Source organism: Dendropsophus ebraccatus, chromosome 7 (assembly GCF_027789765.1).
Source record: "Dendropsophus ebraccatus isolate aDenEbr1 chromosome 7, aDenEbr1.pat, whole genome shotgun sequence".
NCBI classification, from domain to species: Eukaryota; Metazoa; Chordata; class Amphibia; order Anura; family Hylidae; genus Dendropsophus; species Dendropsophus ebraccatus.
This window is the reverse complement of record NC_091460.1, coordinates 69,298,350-69,321,241: the sequence shown is the minus strand read 5'-3', so window position 1 is coordinate 69,321,241 and position 22,892 is coordinate 69,298,350. Positions and strand designations below refer to the sequence as shown.

General features: G+C 43.8%; 1 protein-coding gene across 6 annotated transcripts in view; it reads right to left on the bottom strand.

Annotated features, from left to right (window-relative positions):
• Window positions 1-22,892, bottom strand: part of SORBS2 (sorbin and SH3 domain containing 2) — a 215,782-nt gene that overhangs the window by 23,242 nt on the left and 169,648 nt on the right. For all 6 annotated transcript variants that reach the window (XM_069977711.1, XM_069977715.1, XM_069977713.1 and 3 more), the window contains 7 exons: window positions 13,759-13,808; window positions 12,085-12,263; window positions 5,151-5,236; window positions 4,019-4,059; window positions 3,725-3,839; window positions 2,030-2,158; window positions 233-433 (listed from right to left, as the gene is read on the bottom strand). In XM_069977711.1, the coding sequence (XP_069833812.1) occupies window positions 233-433; window positions 2,030-2,158; window positions 3,725-3,839; window positions 4,019-4,059; window positions 5,151-5,236; window positions 12,085-12,263; window positions 13,759-13,808 (801 nt within the window). The remainder of the gene's footprint in view (window positions 1-232; window positions 434-2,029; window positions 2,159-3,724; window positions 3,840-4,018; window positions 4,060-5,150; window positions 5,237-12,084; window positions 12,264-13,758; window positions 13,809-22,892) is intronic.

Below are 22,892 nucleotides of genomic sequence, written 5' to 3'. Positions count from 1 at the left end.
TCTCCAGTTAGTGATTCAACAGAAAACCACAGTAAATATCAGATCCATTACATTTGTTCTTAAATTAAAATTCCTAAACACAAATGTTCTTAACTATTAACCAGAAAACTGTTCTTGCTGATGTCGCTGTCTGTATATGGTCCACAAACATTAAGAAGGCCATGATATTATTACATAATGTAAAAATGAACCAGTGATATGGATGACTGTATTTCAGGAAGGAAAGACTTACTGTGCTGCTGGAGTTATGCGTCCTCTCGGTGGAGTAACTCTGGTGAAGTGACCTTTCTGGAGATTGACCTTGGCTCTTGGATGGACTCTTTCTTACAAGTTCCACATAGGACACTGGAAAGATGCCTTGTCTGTTGGTTCCTGGAATTTTACCTTCATACCAGTTTTTATCAACCTTCTTAAGAAGTGTTACCCTGTCACCCTGGAAGACAAAACAGTTTTGTTTTGTGATGGAAGGCTTTTTTTCATCAGATTCAGGAGTGGCCCTATTACACCTATTACACCAAATGATTATTGGCCATACTTGGCCAATTACCGTCTGATAATTGTTAAAAGACCACGATCAGCTAATCATGCACAATGTCAGCTGATCGTGGTGTTTCAACATATAAAAAAATCATGATCACGTCTCTTCAATGGCCAGCCTGAACAAGCGGATGAGTGTTCGGGTTGCAGCTTCCCGCTCGCTGTCTGCGCGAGTAATAGTACATGCAGCGAGCTGGGGACAAGTGGCAAACGAGGGCTGACAGGTCAAAGCTCCCTTCCCCTTATACTGTGTAGTGTAATCCGGCCTTTGGCCCTAGAAGAAGAAAAGCCTTGCTTTAGGCTCCATAGCTCCCCAAGTTCTAGTTTGTTAGTGGTGAATCCTGTCATCTCATTCCTTTAGGAAACGAGGGTAGATGAGGATTATGTCAGACAATGGATCTCCATTCAGTATTACAAAGCACTTTCTTAAAAAAACATAATTACCATCCCAAAACTCTAGTTCAGTGGGCTTATAGCAAGACCTTTGGCTCAAAGGTACTAAGACTTTCTAGTAGACAGTCTTTACCAATTTGACACACCCTATTTTGATCATTTGTTTGCTTAAAGAGCACCAGAAGTTGGTCCATTTATATAAGCACAGTGTCATAGATTAGACCACTACCTCTTTTAAACAGAGGTTACGCCCCTTTATGGCAGAAATGTGTCTCTGATGCATCTAAAACACATAATAACCCTGGAAAAAAAGTCCCATGCACCAGATCTCAGACAGAATTCTGGCATAGACACATTACTACATGTGGGTCTTTGTGTCTGCATGTCTGGATTGAAAAAGCCACTGTTATGACAGGACTTACCTCCCTTCTCCATGTTTAGAACACATGAAAAGCACTATACATAATAAATGGGAGTCACCAGACTCAAGTTTTTTTGCCACTTGACCATCAAGTGTCCTGAAGCATCTTGTTTAATTATTATTTCTATATTATTTACAGACATCTTCAAATCCCTGACAATAAAACTGTACTGTAGCAAAAGTAAAAAAAAAAAAGAAACAGGGAGGACAGGTGGTGGTGGGAGCATAAAAATAATCAAGTGATACTTACCTGTCCCAGTGTCCCTGCAGCTACAGCACCAATTCTCACTGACAGCTTCTGGTCTCCTGTATCTCCTGATCCTGTGCGGTCACAACACCACAGGAACTACCCCCTGAGCCAGTATGTGACTGCAGAGGTGTCCAGTCTCCATCACTAGCTGAGCGGGGCTGTAACGTCATAAGATTGGGAGATACAGGAGACAGACGGGTGACAGTATCACTTTATTATAGTTTCCACTACCCCCTGACCTCCCTGTTTTTTTACCTTTGCCCAGAGTACCCCTTTAAGTGATTTCCCACAAGAATCATCCATAGGATATGTCATTTTCTGCTATTTTTACAACAGTATGCTTCACTTTCAAAGTAAGAACTTAATAGGGCCACCAGCAGAGAGAAATGCCTTCTGCATTGCTGGCCTAATACATCAAGGGAACTCACCTTTCTCAGTGATAGCTCGACATTTGTGTCAGCATTGAAGTTATATTTAGCTATTGCTTCTCCAATCTCTCGGACTTGGGCGGGGGGTGGGGGTCGCACTGGCTGGGATTTCTCAGTTGGGCTTATTTTCTGGGGAAAAAAAGCTTATAATTAGTCATTAGAGAATTGACATATGATTTTTTTTTCTACAACACCAAAAGTATTGGGGCAAAGCAGTATTCATTGGCCGTTTTCACATCTTCATCAGAAATAGATTTGGATGGACAGTGCTGTGTGTAGGATTATTGTTCCAATCTGAACAATTGACCCCATAACAGAACACATCGAACACCATTAGTCTATGGTGGGGTCTATTCATCTTATTATTAATTGTAAACCACTACAAAGATGTGAACGCAGTCTAAGGCTATGTTCCCACAATGATAAAATGATGGACGTTTTTCTGGGCTTTTTATTGCAGAAGGACGGGCATTTGTAACCATGGTCCTAATTAGGGATAATCCAAACCTGCCGAGGTTCGGGTTCCTATGAACCCAAACGCTCGGCATCAGATTCCCACTGTCTGACCGCTCCGTGGAGCGGGCGGATACAGCGGGAGGAACGCTGTCCTAGTCCTAATCATGAATTAATATTGCATTAATTTGAGACCTCTGCAAACATTCTCATGTCTTTAGTGCAGGGCTAACTTTTATAACTTTTGGAAGCGCTACAAATTGATTTTAATATTTTAGCAACAGCTGCTGTCCAGAGCAATACACTGAGTAGCATGCAATCTTATAGACTGCAGCTTAATGCAGCACTGTAACTCAATAGTTAAAATCAATCTGTAGCACTAGAGTAGCCCAGGCCTGAAGGATACACGTTGCTGGTCATGTGATTTGGTTTTCTGTTATGTAGTATGCAGATATATGTTCTAGAGACATGGAAATAACAGTATATGTCTGTTGAGGGCTCTACTCTGCACATTCATGCAGACATATCTTGTTACAGGGACACTATTGTCCTTCCTACATGGGACATGATTCAGCCAGGTTGTCATCTGGAGATAACTGGATGACCTTCAACAGGTGTACAGTCTGCTAGATTGAGACTCAAAGAATGCACTACAGACATCTACACAGTAGTATCTGGTAGGGATATATGTTGAAATAGAAATTTGGTTCCTTAAAGTAATAGCAAATGTAATGTTGTAGAATACTATTTTGGGCAAAGGGGGAAGCCATTTGTACTGTAGCCATAAATAGTAAAGACAACGCTGCATCAACTAATCACTCATGGTCTATTTTACTTGTGATAGTAGTTGTGGTTGAAATTCCTTATATACCAATAGGAGTGGCTTGATATGGTTTGGTTAGTCCTAAAAGGAACAGTACTCAGCTCTTAAGAGGTAGCTGTCAAAAGTAGACCCCAGTAATATTTACAGTATAAATTCAATTGTCACCATTGTTACTCACTGTATATGAATGCCCAGCAAACAGTGAGTAATACTGGACGCCTGCATTATCCGCTTGCTCAGCTCTGGGCAGGATTACATCTATAGAAATTGTTGGCATCTAGAAGATTTAGTTTTTTGCCCATTCACTGACCGCAAGCAAAAATCATGAAAATCTTAAGCAACTGAACCATATTAGTAAGTTCCAGAACTTTTTATAGAGTGATTTTGAATGAAGGAGTAAATAAAGGAGTTTCACTAACCTCAACGTAAGAAATAGGCAATATTCCCACTCTCCCATGATGTTCTCCTTCATACCAGTTTTTGTCTATTTTCCTGAGGATATACACAGTATCTCCTTTCTTAAAGGACAGCTCTCTGTAAAGTAAATGTCACAAACATAAAAAATAGGACATTGTTATAAAATTCTGCCTAGTACAGAAGGCCCCCCCCCCGACATCCTAAAAAAATGCGCATGAGATCAGCAAGATCATCTTTATCTTGAAAAATAATGTGCAATACTGCAGTAGAAGTTTATCATCCAGTCCATCACTTACTTTGGTGTCTGAGCCTTGAAGTCATATACAGCTCTGGCAGCCTAAATAAGAAAAAAGACAAGACAGACAGCTAGCATAAAGGGAAACTTGCACTGAAAGTGTATATAAACATTACAAGGGGTGGGGTCCTCTACGCGCCAAAATCTATCTTAAACAGGTCATCCAGCCTTTAAAAACGAATTGCCTTTCCTCAGATTGGCCATTAATATTAAAGAGTCTGCAAGACTAATGCAGGTTCTGCAGCATTTTTAAACGGGGGTTTCAACCACAGGACAAGGGGAGAGTGTCCTATCAAGGCTATCTTCAGAACTCTGAATAAATAATGAATAAAGCCTCAGTTGAGTATGCCCACTGCCACTTTATTCAGGTGGTAGTTTTAGGAGTTCCATTCTTAAAGGGGTTATCCAGTGCTACAAAAACATGGCCACTTTTCCCCTACTGTTGTCTCCAGTTCAGGTGCAGTTTGCAATTAAGCTCCATTTACTTCAATGGAACTGAGTTTCAAAACCCAACCCAAACTGGAGACAACAGTAGGGGGAAATTGGCCATGTTTTTGTAGCGCTGGATAACCCCTTTAACATCACCGGGGCCCTCTAATGTTTACATTGTTTGCAAGTCCATTCAAACTAGTAATGTACTGCAGCCCTGCACTATTTACTAGGCTGGCCATACATATTTGTTACTTGGATGAACAGCTAATGCTTGGCCGGCGGCTAGCTCCGCCAACCTTGCGATTACAATGCACGCCATGTCTGACAAGTGTACAAGTTTATTTCAGTGAGCAGGCTAGAATAAAGCTCTGGTAGACATCTATAACCGAGGCTTCTTACCTGCAGGAACAAGGGGATAGCCACGTTGAAACGCATTAGATAAACATTAGCTTGATACCAAACATTATCTAATGTGTGCAGCTAGCTTTAGACATAACTGAGGTCTCATATGTCATAATTATTCATACAGTATAACCCTATACAATTCAGTAATGCTCACACACAGTGAATAATTCAATTTAGTAACATCTATAGCAGTGTTCCTCAAATTCTAATCCCATCATGCTGTGAAAGCCAAAGACTTTACAGAATGTTTTTTCCATCAATCCAGCCCATATCATATGAGTGAGATACATGGTTACCTCCTTCTCTTGCACGCTCCTTCTTGCAGAACTTTTGCTCACATCAGTAAAGGCTGATGAATAATTTCGTTGAGAATCTTGATCGGCTATAAAAACAGAATATTATTAAGTCAGCCCTGATCCTATTCATATTGTTTTACTGTTTGTGATAGTTTGGGCACCTTGAAAAGAAGGTCTAGTGCTATTCTGTCATACAACCCTATAGTGCCCAGTACATAGATGTTAAACATGCAGGCTATTTTCACTGTGTGACATAAGCACAGACCTTCCGCTACAAAATAGGTCTGCTGCTCCTAGCCCTGGTGGCATTCAATGCATTCCTGAGCAGTGACTTCATTGCAGCCTGCCCTGTGAGAGAAGCTCCATCTAACGGGAACAGGGTGATCTCATACTGTCATACACTATTTTCTGCTGCGAGCATTTGACCAACCAAAACAGCAGAAATTAAACACAGATGGACACAGACGGATGTATCATCTACACAATGTCATGCTTTATACACATGCATGAAAGAACTGCATGCAAGACAACTTACTTGATAAATACTTGATCTTAGCGTTCATGTTATGCTAAACTGTATTTTTGCAGTGCTAATACAGAGTATACCATTCTTGTTAGAAGAACAATTAGCTGAGCCAAAGGTAACTTTTTGGGGGTACAAAACTGTTTACCCTGAGATTGGTATCACTGTGCAGGCTCGGACTGGCCCACAGGGGAGCATGGGAATCCCCCGGTGGGCCCTACCCATTAGTGGGCCCCTGAGCAGGAGGTCTGCATCCCCGTTTAGCAGCTTCAGGATGACATATAATCCCCCAGTTAGTTTCATGGGACTTCACCTTTCAAGAAACTTAAGTGGACGGCTGTGCTGTTAGCATAGAGCAGGGATGGGGAACCTCCGATCCTCCAGCAGTTGCAAACTCCCATCATGCCTGAACAGCTCCTATACACTAGAAAAGGGATGGGGAACCTTCGGCCTTTGGCTGTCCAGGCATGATGGGAATTGTAGTTTTGCAACAGCTGAAAGGCAGAAGGTTCCCCATCCCTGGCATAGTGTGTCTGACCAGTTACTAACAGTGAGCAAGCATAGCCGGTCACATGCACAGCACTGTGCAAAGTCACTATAGTAATGTAAAAGGTTTGACACTGGGTATATCTGGTGTATGTAGGGTGGGCCCCTAGAATAAAATATTCCCTGGTGGGCCCAAGGTACCCCAGTCCAACACTGTCACAGTGTGATAAGCTTACACTAAATTTGGTTATTTTAGTGGATTTTTCATTGAGCTATTAACGTTTACCTCCAAATTTACCAGGTATCTTACAGTTATAAATATCCCACGTACATCATAGCCATTCCTCCAGATCATCCCCTTAACAAAGTGTGTGATGTAAAGCTGGCCATGGGATAATAATAAGCCAGAAGTTGGGAGATCAATTGTCCGTGGGATCATTCGTATGAGTGATCCCACCAGCAACATGCAAGACTACTCTGGCATATAACTGTGTTTTATATGTCACAATGAGCTTACCCAAAGTGGCAAATCATCAATTTCAGTCAAACAAAATCTATTGTGGTTGATCACATTTTTGGCAAACATTAGTTTGCTGTTGGCTATTGCAAACAATTATTGTGTAGTTTATGTGATGGACAGCTGGAATGACCAAACTCATCTACTGTGGCTGACCACTGGCAAATGATCAGCCTAAAAGGGATATCCCTAGATTACAAATTATCCCAGGACAGGGAGGAACTAGCTGATTGATGGGTATGTAGGGCACTAGGACCCCAGCCAATCACACTGAAGTCAGCAAAGTACAGAAGTACCATAAATAGTGAATGGAGGAGAGGCTGAGCATGCATGCTGCCGCACCGTTCACTCAGGAGACATCTGACCTCTGTTCTCGTGACTGGTGAGGCCACAGCATTTGGACCCCCTATGATCTGTAGATAGGGAATAATATTTAATTTGGCATAATCTCTGAGAGTTTATGAAAAAAGACTGCATCGGGTGACCAGAAGAAGCTATAAGCTTTAACTAAACACCTGCACAGAAGATTAATGGGATGCATGGAAGATTTGCAGGGTTAACTGAGGCACACCAGCTGTTAAACTGTATCTGATAGGGAGGAACAACTGATATACTGTGTATCTTACAACTGAAAGCGTATGAAGGATAAACGTGCACAATTGCCACATATGTTTGCCATGTGCAACTCGGGAAATATACTATTAAACTGTCCACATTCAAATGTCATGTTTTCCTTGATATATTGCTACCTTTAGTTGGAGCTTGCTTTGGCTCTATAGTAACATGCATGGCTATAAGGCTATTTTGACTACCATGGTGAGCTGGCTGTTGTCTGTTAGTTATGGTAGTCCTTAGTTTCTACACTAAATTTCTTTAGTCTATAGACTGCTGATGGGAATATAGGAAAGCTGTATGGCGCTTACAGCTCTCCATAACCATACATGATATGATTAGTACTCTCTTGTAAGAATAAAATAGTAATGTATGTATTTGAAGGTAATATGTCTCCACTTTATGATCATTGATCATGAGAATGAAGGGGACACAGCGCTGGTGTAGCACTACCTGTAGCACAGTGGTTCTCAGCCATCCAGCAATGCAGGGCGACCAGAAGCCCAACTGTGCAGGGAAAGGTTTCTAATGCGACACAACGCCCAGATACCAGTGTTGTGTCCCCATTATTCATGTGAACAGTGGGAATTCGAGAGGTCAGACCCCCCAAGTGATGGCATATGTCAGTGTTTTTCCATTAATTTATGACACGGGAATACCCCTTCTAATGCCCCAACATGCAAACGTAATGGTCCCAATTTGAGCAGAGAAAGTAAAACTCCTATTACACCGGTTGACGAGAGGAAGCAAGTGTGTGCCGTTCCCCATTTGCTGCCGGCACTATTACACACGTTGGCAGCGAACGGATAGGTGCAGGGGGAGCTGCGGAGGGCTGCCAAGGTGATCGCTAGATCATCTGGGCAGCCCACAGCAGATAGCGGCGGTCTGCTGCTGCCGCTCCTATTTATACATGTTGAAAGACAACAATCAGCAGACATCATGCATGTCGGCTGATCGTTGTCTTCTATTACACAAAACTATTATCCGCCGTAACGGTCGGTATCTGCCGAATACGTCCAATAATCGCTTCCTGTAATAGGGCCTTAAGATTGACTCCTATAATTAGAAAGTAGGAAGACTGTAGTAGACATCTTCTCTCCACTTGCAGAAGCAGATATAATGTACGGTGGCCTACTGGTACATTAAGCAAGCAAGCAGCTTTATAAAATCCATTATATGGAATGAAAGGAAAGATAAATAAATGGTTTATATCAATAATTCTTGGAGACAGAGATGAAGAGGAAGCAAGAGAAATCTAACTTTGGATATAGTGTTAATACTAGACAGGTGAAAAGCACTACCAGATTCTGTGTCAATTCATTTGTAATAAGCCAATTCTATGTAGTCTGCACAATCTGCCTCTTCCTACAACATCTCTGCATCCCAAATGGATCCACAACTTTACAAAGCTGGATGAATGAAATGGGGAGGGTACATTATGAAATTTAAGGAAATGATAGCGGGGCACCTTGGAAAGTATATGGGCTATCCTGGGAGTTGTTGTTGGTTGCATCCACATCCTGGTAAGAGGCACTGATGGGCAGTCTTCCACAATCATTCTGATAAGGTGGGTAATGAATAGCACCATCTTGAGGCAGCTGGTAGTAAGACGGATTTGGGGTGGATAAAGGAAATGCTTTTAAAGAAGAATTTCTTTCTGGGACATCGGGTAGAAGCTCACTGATAAGTCTGTGCAGGATGCTGTTGTCTGGTAAGCTCCCACGCCTTTTCTCAGCTTTAATTTGGTCACAGATATTCTGAAGAGCAGAGTCCAGAGCTTCAAAAACAGATGCCTTACACCGGCTCTTCTCAGATTGCCTTTTAGGCGTAGAGCTTTTTTTCCTACGAAAAGGCACTGGACTGACAAGAAAAGCAATTTTGGAAAGGCCTGAATCGGTTTCTTTCCTTCCTGAAGTTTCACTTTTGTCTTGCTTAGCCCTCTCGTGTTTTAACATGGTGGTGAAGCGTGTGTATGATGCTGGGCACCGTCCTTTGCAAGAGCTGATGAGGTGCCGATGGTGGTGGTGATGATGGTGGTGGTGGTGATGGTGATGCCCAGAACCATAAAAACTTTCAGATGATGTGAAGGAATAGTGGTCAAAATCACTCTCACTGCAAAATGATGATCCTTCTATTTGTATGAAGTCACTCATGTCTGAAACTACTGCCTCAGGGTCACTATCAGAAAGTTCCACATGCGATTTTGGAATCTGATCACTTGTCACTTCAATATGGACGGGAACTAAGGGCTTAGCTTTCCCATTGTGCTGTACCTGAGATATATGTCTTTCTTGAGCTTCTTCGTCGAGAAGAGATTCAATAGAAAACCTACGTTTAGGGCACGAGCTGTTGGTAGAGATATCTAAGCTGACTGCAGACAGCATCTCATCTCCAAGGTTGGGCATGGATTTGGATTTCTGGATTAGCTGTTCAAACTCTGATATTCTTGTTGGCACCATATCTCTTGGCACTTCTTCAGACACTGTTCTCCAACCTGCAAATATCCCTTTTTGTTGTTCCTGCTCATACTGCATAATGCGAGATTTCACAGAACAGATCACTTCAGAGCTCATCAAGTCCTTACGATTGATACGATGCATTTTTTTGTATAACTTCAGAAAACCTGGAGTATCGTGAGCCGACCTATGACGAACCCTGGATGTGCTTGGTGCACAGCCTCCAGATGTATATGGGTTTCCCCACACCATGGCACTGCTCTGCTTGGACTTGTTGTCACACAATAAGGATCCCATGCTTTCAGATTTGGCCTGGTTTGTAGAGAAGTTATTGTGATCCTCTGTTAATAAATCATCACAACTCCTAGACTTAATTTTTGGTGATGCTGTTTCCTCTGTGCTGCTCCACACCTCTGCATTCTGTCGGGTCATCTGCCAGCCATTCTTAAAGCTGATAGCACGTTTTGTATCATCAGGCACAGCTAAGTGGTAACTATTGCCACTACAGTAATCTATTGAGTTTGAGGCATTTGGTTTATGTACAGAATAAGTGAATAGGGGGGGATACATTCTGCTAACATCCCCACCTTCAAAATCCAAAGAGCAGCATGACAAGAGAGAGACATTTCCAGAAATTAACAGATTTATAGCAAAAGAGAAAGCATTGGAAATATAGAGAAAAGGCATTGACAGAGACACAATGTAATAAACCTCGACAAACTCATCAAAACCCAGTCAAAATTAATTAATATATGAATATATTACCAATTCTATTCTGCCGACCAGTACACATCTCATTTATAGCCATAGGACACAACATTTTACCATCAACTAATATTTCAGTTAAAAATTGCATAAAAATTTACATTTCATATAAAAGGCTGGGGCTACATTCTGATTCCCGGCCACATGACTAGGAAATGCTGTGTCGCACTGGCTGTCATGCTGCCTTATCGTGTGACCCCTTCACAAGTGACCTACAAACTTCCATGACCCTGCAGTCGCAAAAAATCCATCGTGAATTTTCTGTGACTTTGGGGTCATGTTTACTTAAGTGTAGGGGATGTGCAAAAGGCAGTGCGACCAAAAATTGCCATGTAGCCCCAGCTTAAAAATCTTATTTCTCAAAGGGAATCTGTCAACTCCAGATCAACACCTCGTTGACTCTTTAGCTCCAGCCACGATCTAGGTCTGACAGATTTCCTTTAAAGAAATATGGTTTCAGAGGATTCAACACTAATCTAAAGCAGGGCTCATAGAGTGGACACATGTTAAAATGTTAGTAGTAAGAGTAACTACCTAGGAGTGGGATGAGGTTGGGGACAGGCATGGTTGTGTCCTTACATTAAAATCAGTGTAAGCAGGTTCTGACCTGCTACTGCGTCTTACCCATAGACATATGTGATTAGATCGGGAAGACTATAGTTAACATCTTCCATAATAGATGGGATAAGATAGCTTAAAAGCTATAGGGTCAAGCCCATTAAGGACAAAGCCAAGTCTCATTTTTGCACTTTTGTTTTTTTCTTCCTTGTGCTTTTTTACCTACATTCCCACATGATCCCTCATTTTTTGCGCCACTAATTGTACTTTGCAATGACAGACTTTAATTTTCCACAAAATATGCTGCACATTATTTGCACAGTGAAAGTGAAAATAAAAACTACTTTTTATTTTTATTGGGGGGGGGGGGGTTGTTGTTTATGCCATGTGCCCTATGGTAAAACTGACTTGCTACCTATATTCACCAAGTCGGTACGATTACTTTTTAAAAAAAATGAAATGTTCCTTAAAATTTCTTTATTACCATCCTTATATCTCTTTTATTTTTTGGTCTATGGTGCTGTCATTTTTTGCGCCATGATCTGTACTTTCTGTTGGTACCTTGCTTGTGTATATGTGACTTTTTGATAAATTTTTATTACAATTTTTCTTGATTTGATACAACCAAAAATGCAAGATTTTTGCACTTTGGAATTTGATCATTTAATAGTTCGGGCAACGCATGTGGCGATACCAAATATGTATTTTTTTAATTTAATTACTTGTTTTGGCAATTGATATGAAAAAAAGGCCACAGCTCCCAGACAAGCCTCGTTCTAAAATGTATTTTATAATTTAATATATATCTTTTTAATCGATTCTGATTGTAAATTATATAAACAACAACTAATGTGTAGCCAGTATTTTACTGGTCATCTGGTAAATGATGCAATATATAAGTACACCAGCAGATGGCGGCATTGAACTTTGAGTCAGACACTGAGAACTATTAGTGCTGGTTGCTATTATAAAGAGAATCACTTTTTGAGACAGCGCCTCTGTCACGTCATGTCCTACCTTTTGTTCGCGAAGGAGATGGAGGTGAGGAGTTAATGTAAGGTTTTCGCAGGGTGGTACTTGTGCCTTGTATTCCTGTTCGGCTAAGGCTGTTTCTGTTTGCATTCTGGTCACTGCTGGCTCTCTGATGGCCGACACTGGGCTCAGACTTCCGTCTTTTTCTATAATCACTTGCAGAACTTGGAAAAATCAACAAAAGAAATTGATAACAATTCTGCACTAAACATTCTCCTGTATGTTACTGTTATTTTTGTGTTTTGCAAGTTTTGTCCCTTTCATATCATCAGTTTTCTAACATTTGGTATCTCTACAGCCTGTACCCATACGTCACTTCAACTAACTAAAGAATAGTGAGAGCATGCAGATTTCTAATGAAGGTTGACAGCAATACATTCAACAAATCTATTATGATTGTTCATTACATTAACAGTAATAAACATGTAGAAAGGTTCACACCCGGCGCTGCCCCATATAACTGCATGCAGGAAAGATTCCCACGCTGGACTCATTCGGTTGACCTTTTAGCCATGTTCTGCTCGTAGTAAACAGTAGAGACCAACAATGCTTGAAACAAGATGTGTAGAAAAAGCGTCACTCACCATCAATCCATGTGGTCATTTATTTACAAATGTGCATAAACCAAATACACACGGGAGATCAGGTAACAGTAGGTGCATTCAATTGTGGCGACGGCCGTTGAGTGCAGGCATAGTTGTACGCCATTACGTCCATGCATGCAGGTTAAATACCCACCAGCATATACCATACAAAGTATTTGCACTGCATATGTGAGACAAGACTTAAAATGACAGCACACTATAAATTATACATAAACATGTAAACAGGTAACTATAAAAATACACTTAAATCAATATGATCGTTAAGGCCAAAAGGACCAAGTGCTTCGGTTTGCAAAATCCAGTGGGCCTCTTTTTGTAATACAAATACTGTTTTTTTTGCCACAATTCTGGTGGGTATTTAACCTGCACGAATAGACGTAATGACATACCACTAGGCCAGGAGAAGCGTGCCTGCGCGAAGCACACAGTTACCTGATGATCTGCTGTTAGTTTATGCATGCTTGCAAATAAGTGACCACATGGATTGATGGTGAGTGCTGCTTTTTCTTCATATCTTGTTATTAATAATAATAATAATAATAATAATAACTTATGGTACTTGTATGAGCTGTGAAATAACATTATACAGATAGAACTATTTATTGCCATCTATGCTGGATGCAAACCTTTCCCAGGACAATTTTACCCCTTCTGTTTCTCGTATAGCCCACTATTTCCTTATGAAATCCCAGTTAAAGGGGTTTATCCAGGCATCGAAAAACAAAGCTAATTTCTTCAAAAAACAGAACTTAACTTGTCCGCAGGTTGTGTGTGGTATCACAACTTGGCTCTATTCACTTTAATGGGACCAAGCTGTTCTAATTTAGTAATATATATTGGGTTATTACAACTTCATGATTACTGGATGAATGGGGTCTTCCTATCTATATATATATTTGACTGTTCTTTTAATTTGAGTCTCCCATATGGGTGGCCGGGATAAATTGTCCTGGATCCCAAGAATTGTATATGTGAATTCAGCACTGACTGCCAATTTGCCAGTGTTGTAATAGAATAATATGTAGTGGGTATATACACAATAATGTCACGTTACCTGGAAGGCCTGTCATAGATTCTTTCTAAGGATGGTTGGTATAATGATGTCTGCGGGAAGAAGAGAGGACATTACAGAATGACTGTGCAATACACATTAAATATCTCCACATAGATATCATCTATGTGCTTCATATAACACAAGAATTGTCATTTTCACTAATCAAAGCACAGAACACAGAAGTCATGAAAGATGAAGTTTCCATCAAGCAGTCCAGAGTGTGTTGTCCTGCCAAATAAACAGTAGTCATATATAGGGCTGTCTACAGTAATAACACTTTGCACTTCAAATGATGCTCTTTGACATCCCGGCTGTTTGAAGAAATGTGAGGTTAAGAAAGGACATAGAGATGAAAGGGCCAGCTGTACACTGGCTGCTCATGGAAAATATCAAAATCATGCAGTTAAATATAGTGATAGGGTAGACAAGGACGGCTAAAACTGAGGATTCATACATCTTTGCTTTCCATAGCTTCAGTGGGACTTATAAATATGTAAACTTCTCTATTTGCCAAGTCAGAAGCGTTCTGAGATAGATCGTAGACTGGGTTCATCTTGTGCTGCAGATCCATGTCTGAGGTACACACTGTCATACTGACCAAAAGCTATGGTGATGTACACCACAGCATGCCCCAGTAGGACTGAATGTAGAAACATAGAAGACTATCGGCAGAAAAAGACCACTTGATCCATCTAGTCTGCCCTTTTAGTATTTCCTTTCCTAGGATAGTGTAAGGAACTTACCTTGTCCGGCTCCAGCGGCGTCTCCTTCCAGCTCGGCTCCGGCTGTCGGCTCGGGAGCGCGCCGCTGCTCCGCCCGCCGGAGCCGAGTGACGTCACGGAGACCCGACGGCATCCCTAGCAACCGGGGACGCCGTGGGGTCACGTGACCGTCAGCTGGCCGGCCGGCACGCAGCTGATGTGTTTTACACTCAGGCTGAGTGACAGGTCGCCCGGCCGCTCAGCCTGCAGTGCACCAGCTGCAGTGAGGCTGGACTCAGGAGGCCGGACCAATCAGCCTTTGGTCCGGGCTCCTGGTCCAGTATAAAGTTTCAGTGTAGCCAGCAGGTTATCGCTGGCTATTAGTTGTTTCTGATCCCAGCTCCCCAGTCCCTTGTATTCTGTCCTATCCTTTCTCATTTCGACTTGCCCGGATTCTGACCTTTTTGCCTGTCCCCTGACTCTCCGTTTGGTTCCGATTTTGTACTGCGTTGCTCGTTTGGTTACTGACTCGGCTAGTTGACTTCCCACATTGTGTTTGTCTGTCTGTCTGCGTTTTATGTTCTGCACGTATACAGCATAGGGATTGTCTTCGTGGTTGTCCGCGACCGCCTAGGGTCGACCGAGGCAAGTAGGCAGGTGACAGTGGGTGGGGTCAGAGTTAGGGCCCACTGTCTTGTGTCTTATCTTCCCCAGCCACTCGTGACAGAATAGCCAGCCCAAAAAATTTTGTGTGACGTGTGCCAACGATTTGTTATCATGGATCCTATGAAGGCGCTAGTGGAACAGATGCAGAATCTGAACACATTGGTTCAGAATCTCGCTGAACGGGTTCAAGAGCAGGAGGCTGCTCCTCGACAGGTTACGATGACCACGCCCTCTCCCCCTGAACCGCCTGTACAACTCCCGGAAAAATTTAAGGGGGATAGAAAGAGTTTTCGAACCTTCAGAGAAGGGTGTCGGTTGTTTTTTCGACTGCGTCCCCGTTCGTCAGGAGATGAGGCCCAAAGAGTGGGAATAATCATGTCCCTCCTGCAGGGTCCCCCACAAGAGTGGGCATTCTCTCTCCCTCCTAACGCCATAGAACTAACTTCTGTGGACTTTTTCTTTTCGGCCTTGGGACTATTGTACGATGACCCTGACAGGACTGCAGTGGCCGAGCGACAATTGACGTCCCTAAAACAGGGGAAAAGACCAGTTGAAGATTATTGCGCAGAGTTCCGCCAGTGGTGTATCCCATCTGGTTGGAACGACTCCGCTCTGCGCTACCAGTTCCGGGTGGGTCTCTCTGACCAGTTGAAGGACCTCCCCCTGAAACGTTAGAGGAGACCATGACGTTAGCCATTAGGGTAGACCGCCGGATGCGAGACAGACGAAGGGAGAAGTGCACCTCTGAACCCTGTAGTACCTCTTCCTCTCTTGTGTCTTTTCCTAAAAACCCCTCTTCCCTGCTGCCACCACCGGAGGAACCTATGCAAATTGGCGCCACCGATGCAAGAACTAGACGAGCCCATCGGATGCAGCATAATCTTTGCTTATACTGCGGCAAAGCTGGACACCGGGTTCGGGAATGTACCTCCAGGCCTGGAACATCGTCGGAAAACTCCAGCGCCTGAGTGACTATCGAGGGGGTCACTCAGGCGCACAGGTACCACTCGATAAGAATAAATTGATGGTTCCCATCTCGCTATGCTTGGGCGAGAGATGTATCTCGGGGTTTGCCCATGTTGACTCAGGGGCATCCGCTAATTTTGTTAATTCCGGGTTTTGGTCCGGTCTGGGGGTATGTCCGCTTCAGCTTAAATGCCCGCTGAGTATCACGGGGGCGGATTTTACCCCATTGGCCCAAGGAAGAGTGAAATATATTACTCCTCCTCTCGAAGTGAAAGTGGGGTCGATCCATTCTGAGTGTCTAGATTTTTTGGTTATGGACAATTTGTCCTCTGATGTTATTTTAGGTTTACCATGGTTGACCCAACATAACCCTGTGTTTGATTGGGTAAACAGAGAACTTGTCCAATGGGGACCAGGTTGTGCCGCCCATTGTATTTCTTTGAATCTAACTGAATGTTCTTCGTTAGAAGGAGAGCTCCCTGAATTTCTATCTGATTTTCTTGATGTCTTTGATGAAAAATCGGTGGACGAGCTACCCCCTCATCGTCCATACGATTGTGCTATTGATTTAGTTCCTGAATCCAAGTACCCGAAAGGACGCATTTTTAACTTGTCTAAACCAGAGAGAGAGGCTATGCGTGATTATGTTAAAGAGAGTTTACATAAGGGTCACATCCGTCCTTCCTGTTCTCCCCTTGGTGCTGGGTTTTTCTTTGTGGGTAAAAAGGATGGTGGCTTACGCCCTTGCATTGACTATCGGGAATTAAATAAAATCACGATTAAAAATCAACATCCTCTCCCTCTGATTCCTAATTTGTTTGATCAGATTGTGGGGGCCCGGTGGTTCTCCAAAATTGACCTCCGGGGGGCCTATAATTTGATTCGTATAAAGGAGGGCGATGAATGGAAAACTGCCTTCAATACCCCCGAAGGACACTTCGAATACCTTGTCATGCCCTTCGGGTTGTGTAATGCACCTGCAGTTTTTCAACGTTTTGTTAACGATGTTTTTCGCGACTACCTGGGACGTTTTTTAGTGGTATACCTGGATGATATCCTGATTTTCTCTCCAGATTGGTCTTCGCATGTTGGTCATGTTCGTAAGGTTATGGAACTCCTAAGACTTAACCATTTATTTGCTAAATTGTCAAAGTGCCAGTTTGGTGTTCAGGAGGTCTCTTTTTTGGGATATAAAATCACCCCTAGTTCTTTTGGGATGGATCCCCTTAAGGTGACGGCCATTTCCAAGTGGGAGCGCCCAAGGAATCTTAAAGCTTTACAGAGATTTTTGGGATTTGCTAACTATTACAGAAAATTTATTAAGGGGTTCTCAGTGATTGCTAAGCCCTTAACAGATCTTACCAGAAAGGGAGCTGATGTGGATAACTGGACTCCTGAAGCCATTCTGGCATTTGACAAACTTAAAAGATGTTTTTCTGTAGCTCCGGTGTTGATTCAACCTGACTTTGAGCAACCTTTTATTGTCGAGGTGGATGCCTCAGAGGTAGGGGTGGGGGCTGTTCTTTCACAGGGTCCTGAAACTCTCACCAATCTCCGACCCATTGCCTATTTCTCTAGAAAGTTCTCCAAAGCAGAATGCAACTATGATATAGGCAATAGGGAACTCCTTGCCATTAAGTGGGCGTTCGATGAATGGAGGCACTTTCTAGAGGGGGCTAAACACAAAGTTAAGGTTTTAACCGACCACAAAAACCTTGTTTATTTAGATAAAGCTAAGCGTCTTACTCCACGACAGGCCAGATGGGCACTCTTTTTCACACGGTTTAACTTTGAAATCACCTTCAGACCGGGTTCCAAAAATGTAAGGGCAGATGCTTTATCTCGTAGTTTCAACGTCAATGAAGTCCCCATAAAGGAGTCTGAAACCATCTTATCTCCGGGGGTGGTGGTGGCTATACTGCAGCCCGATCTGGCTGCCCAAGTCGTCCAGTCTCAATCTATGGCGCCTAGAAATACCCCGGAGAACAAACTGTTTGTTCCCCCAAATCTTCGTTTGAGAGTTCTGGAAGAAACACATTGTTCAGTTTTGGCAGGTCATCCAGGTATTGCTGGTACTAAGTATTTGTTATCTCGTCATTATTGGTGGCCATCTTGGGTCAGAGATACTAAGCTGTTTGTGGAGGCTTGTGAGATTTGCGCCAGGTCCAAGGTTCCTCGCAGATTACCCGAGGGACTTCTCCAACCCCTACCGGTACCTGCTAGACCGTGGACCCACATCTCTATGGACTTCATAACTGATTTACCACCCTCTAAGGGTAAAACTGTGATTTGGGTGGTGGTTGATAGGTTCTCTAAGATGTGCCATTTAATTCCTCTCAGCAAGCTTCCTAATGCTCGTACCTTGGCTTCTCTTTTTATTAATCATATCTTACGTTTACATGGTGTACCAGAGAATATTGTTTCTGACAGGGGAGTACAATTTGTGTCTAAATTCTGGAGGGAGTTTTGTGGTCGCCTGGGCATATCTGTCAGGATGGTATCTTTGCGGAGCGTTATGCGCCCCTCGGCTCATGCTGTGCTGCCGAAAAGGCGCTGAAATTCTTGTATTCTGTTTGTGTTTTTGTTTGCAGTGTGTGAACACTGGTTTATTTGCTCACTTTTGTTGGGAGACACACCCAAATTCACCTGCTGAGTTCTGTCTGGCCATGTCAGGGTTAACCTGTGTTTTGGTTCTGCTGTGACTGAGAGGTCATCCTGCCAGTGGATCTGTTTTGTTCTCAGGTGTCTGTGCTTGGAGATCAGGGGGATGGTCCAATTATGTTCTGGATCAGAACCCTGGCCTCCTATATAACTACCTCAGTCTGGGATATCATTGCTGGTTATTGAGCTTGTCTCTGCCTGGTTTTGTGTTTGCTATTCTTGCTCTGTTTATTCTGACTCTGCTTTGTATCTCTGACCTCCTTTGCTTGCTGACTGCCCCTGACCATACTGCCTGTTTTTTGACCTTGCCTTTGGATTGTGATTTTGTACTTTTGCTGCCCGATTGTTGTGACTCGGATTGTGGACTATTCTTCATTGTGTTTGTCTGTCTGTTTTGTATTTGTGTTCCACCTAGCCAGTGCAGGGACTGCCGCCCAGTTGCTCGCCGCCATCTTAGGGCGGATTGTGGCAAGTAGGTAGAGGACAGTGGGCGGGGCTGAGCTTAGGGCTCACTGTCTTGTATTGTCCTGCTGTCCGGTTCCTAACAGAATAACCAGCCTTACTTTTTTTTTTTTTTCTTTCTCTTCTCTCTCTCCACCTTGCTATGGACCCCATGAAAGCTCTGGTTGAGCAAATGCAAAGTCTCAATCAGCTTGTTCTGGACCTTACGCAACGGGTGCAGCAGGTAGAGTCTTTCCTGGGCCAAAGTGCCATGCTATCTGCTGCTGTTTCCCCAGAACCTCCAGTGCAGCTTCCTGATAGGTTCAAAGGCGAGAGAAAGGCCTTTCGAATCTTCAGAGAGGGATGTAAGTTGTTTTTCAGACTTTGTCCCCGGTCCTCTGGGGATGAGAGCCAGAGAGTGGGCATAGTTATGTCACTCTTACAAGGACCTCCGCAGGAGTGGACCTTTTCTTTGCCTCCAGATGCCACTGAATTGTCTTCTGTGGATCAGTTTTTCTCTGCATTGGAGTTACTCTATGATGACCCTGACAGGGCAGCAGCAGCTGAGAGGCAGTTGACAGTTTTGAGACAGGGCAAGCGACCAGTGGAGGAGTATTGTGCCGAGTTCCGCCAGTGGTGCGTTCCATCCGGATGGAACGATCCTGCGCTTAGATGCAAATTTAAGCAGGGGTTATCTGATGACATTAAGGATGCCTGGACAGGACATCCAGATCCTTCCACCCTAAAGCAGGCCATGAATTTGGCTATTCGCATAGACCGTAGGCTCCGTGACAGACATAGGGAGAAAGTAGGCTCTGACCCTTCTAAGACCTCTGTCCCCTGCTCTGTCAAACACTCTGTTGTTATCCCTGAAATACATGAGGACGAGCCCATGCAGCTGGGACAATTGGACGCCAGGACCAGGCGAGAACATCGTAGACACAACGGTCTGTGTTATTACTGTGGTGACAGTAGCCACTTCATCAATTTCTGCCACAAGCGTCCCAAGCGGCAAGCTAACCGGCTCCCGGATCATCGGCGTCCAGGTGGCTCCCAGGAAGGTCACTTGGGCGCACAGGTACCCTCATGTGAAATAAATATTTCAAGTCCTACTGTAACTGATTTGCCCATATCTGATGTGAATTTATCATGTTCTTCTGCTCGTTCCGTCAGTAAACCTGTTCTCCATGCCATGGACTCTTCTTCTGATGAATGGGAGTCAGATGGCAATCTTCTAAGTGAAGTTGAGTCCTGTGAGGGTCCTGAGGCCCCTCGTAAAAGGGGGGGTACTGTCAGGATGGTATCTTTGCGGAGCGTTATGCGCCCCTCGGCTCATGCTGTGCTGCCGAAAAGGCGCTGAAATTCTTGTATTCTGTTTGTGTTTTTGTTTGCAGTGTGTGAACACTGGTTTATTTGCTCACTTTTGTTGGGAGACACACCCAAATTCACCTGCTGAGTTCTGTCTGGCCATGTCAGGGTTAACCTGTGTTTTGGTTCTGCTGTGACTGAGAGGTCATCCTGCCAGTGGATCTGTTTTGTTCTCAGGTGTCTGTGCTTGGAGATCAGGGGGATGGTCCAATTATGTTCTGGATCAGAACCCTGGCCTCCTATATAACTACCTCAGTCTGGGATATCATTGCTGGTTATTGAGCTTGTCTCTGCCTGGTTTTGTGTTTGCTATTCTTGCTCTGTTTATTCTGACTCTGCTTTGTATCTCTGACCTCCTTTGGTTGCTGACTGCCTCTGACCATACTGCCTGTTTTTTGACCTTGCCTTTGGATTGTGATTTTGTACTTTTGCTGCCCGATTGTTGTGACTCGGATTGTGGACTATTCTTCATTGTGTTTGTCTGTCTGTTTTGTATTTGTGTTCCACCTAGCCAGTGCAGGGACTGCCGCCCAGTTGCTCGCCGCCATCTTAGGGCGGATTGTGGCAAGTAGGTAGAGGACAGTGGGCGGGGCTGAGCTTAGGGCTCACTGTCTTGTATTGTCCTGCTGTCCGGTTCCTAACAATATCCTTGTCCTTTTCTTCAGCTTTCCATCCGCAGTCCAATGGTCAGACGGAAAGGGTTAACCAGTCACTGGAGCAGTTCTTGAGGTGTTTTGTTGCAGGGTCACAGGAGAAATGGAGAGAATACTTATCTTTGGCAGAGTTTGCCCTAAATAATCGTGAAAGTCAGTCTCTCAAAATGTCACCATTTTTTTGTAATTTTGGGTTTAATCCTCGTTGTTCTTCTGTACATGCGGCCGAGTCCATTAATCCATCCGCTGAAAAAATCTACAGAAAACTGTGCACAGTTTGGGCCCAGGCTCTTCAGAACCTGGTTAAAGCCCAAGAAAATTGTAAGAAACAATCAGACAAAAGACGTATATCTGGCCCTGAGTACAGGGTAGGTGACAAGGTATGGCTCTCTACTAAAAACTTGAGATTGAAAACACCATCTGGTAAACTTTCTCCTAAATATATTGGTCCTTATGCCATAGTAAAAGTCGTCAACTCAGTTTCGTTTAAGTTACTGTTGCCTAAGAGTCTAAAAATTCACGATGTCTTCCATAAGTCTCTGTTAAAGAAATATATTAATCCCGTGTTACCGTCTGCTCCCCCTGCTCCTTTGATTATTCAGGGTGAACTTGAATATGAGGTAGAGAGGATTCTGGATTCTCGCCGAGTTCAGAGTTCTTTACAGTATCTGGTTCATTGGAGAGGATTTGGCCCAGAGGAGCGCACTTGGGTAGCAAGTAGGGATATGCATGCACCACGTCTCATTCGGCAATATCATTTGCACAACCTGTCTAAACCAGGTCCTGTTACTAAGGGTCCTGAGGCCCCTCATAAGGGAGGGGGTAATGTAAGGAACTTACCTTGTCCGGCTCCAGCGGCGTCTCCTTCCAGCTCGGCTCCGGCTGTCGGCTCGGGAGCGCGCCGCTGCTCCGCCCGCCGGAGCCGAGTGACGTCACGGAGACCCGACGGCGTCCCTAGCAACCGGGGACGCCGTGGGGTCACGTGACCGTCAGCTGGCCGGCCGGCACGCAGCTGATGTGTTTTACACTCAGGCTGAGTGACAGGTCGCCCGGCCGCTCAGCCTGCAGTGCACCAGCTGCAGTGAGGCTGGACTCAGGAGGCCGGACCAATCAGCCTTTGGTCCGGGCTCCTGGTCCAGTATAAAGTTTCAGTGTAGCCAGCAGGTTATCGCTGGCTATTAGTTGTTTCTGATCCCAGCTCCCCAGTCCCTTGTATTCTGTCCTATCCTTTCTCATTTCGACTTGCCCGGATTCTGACCTTTTTGCCTGTCCCCTGACTCTCCGTTTGGTTCCGATTTTGTACTGCGTTGCTCGTTTGGTTACTGACTCGGCTAGTTGACTTCCCGCATTGTGTTTGTCTGTCTGTCTGCGTTTTATGTTCTGCACGTATACAGCATAGGGATTGTCTTCGTGGTTGTCCGCGACCGCCTAGGGTCGACCGAGGCAAGTAGGCAGGTGACAGTGGGTGGGGTCAGAGTTAGGGCCCACTGTCTTGTGTCTTATCTTCCCCAGCCACTCGTGACAGATAGATATATGTTAATCCCAGGCAGATTTACATTTCAGTTACTGTAGATTTACCAACCACATCTGCTGGAAATTTGTTCCAAACATCTATTACTCTTTCAGTAAAGCTTTAGTTTCTTATCTTTTCCCCAACTTAAACCTTATTTGGTCCTTT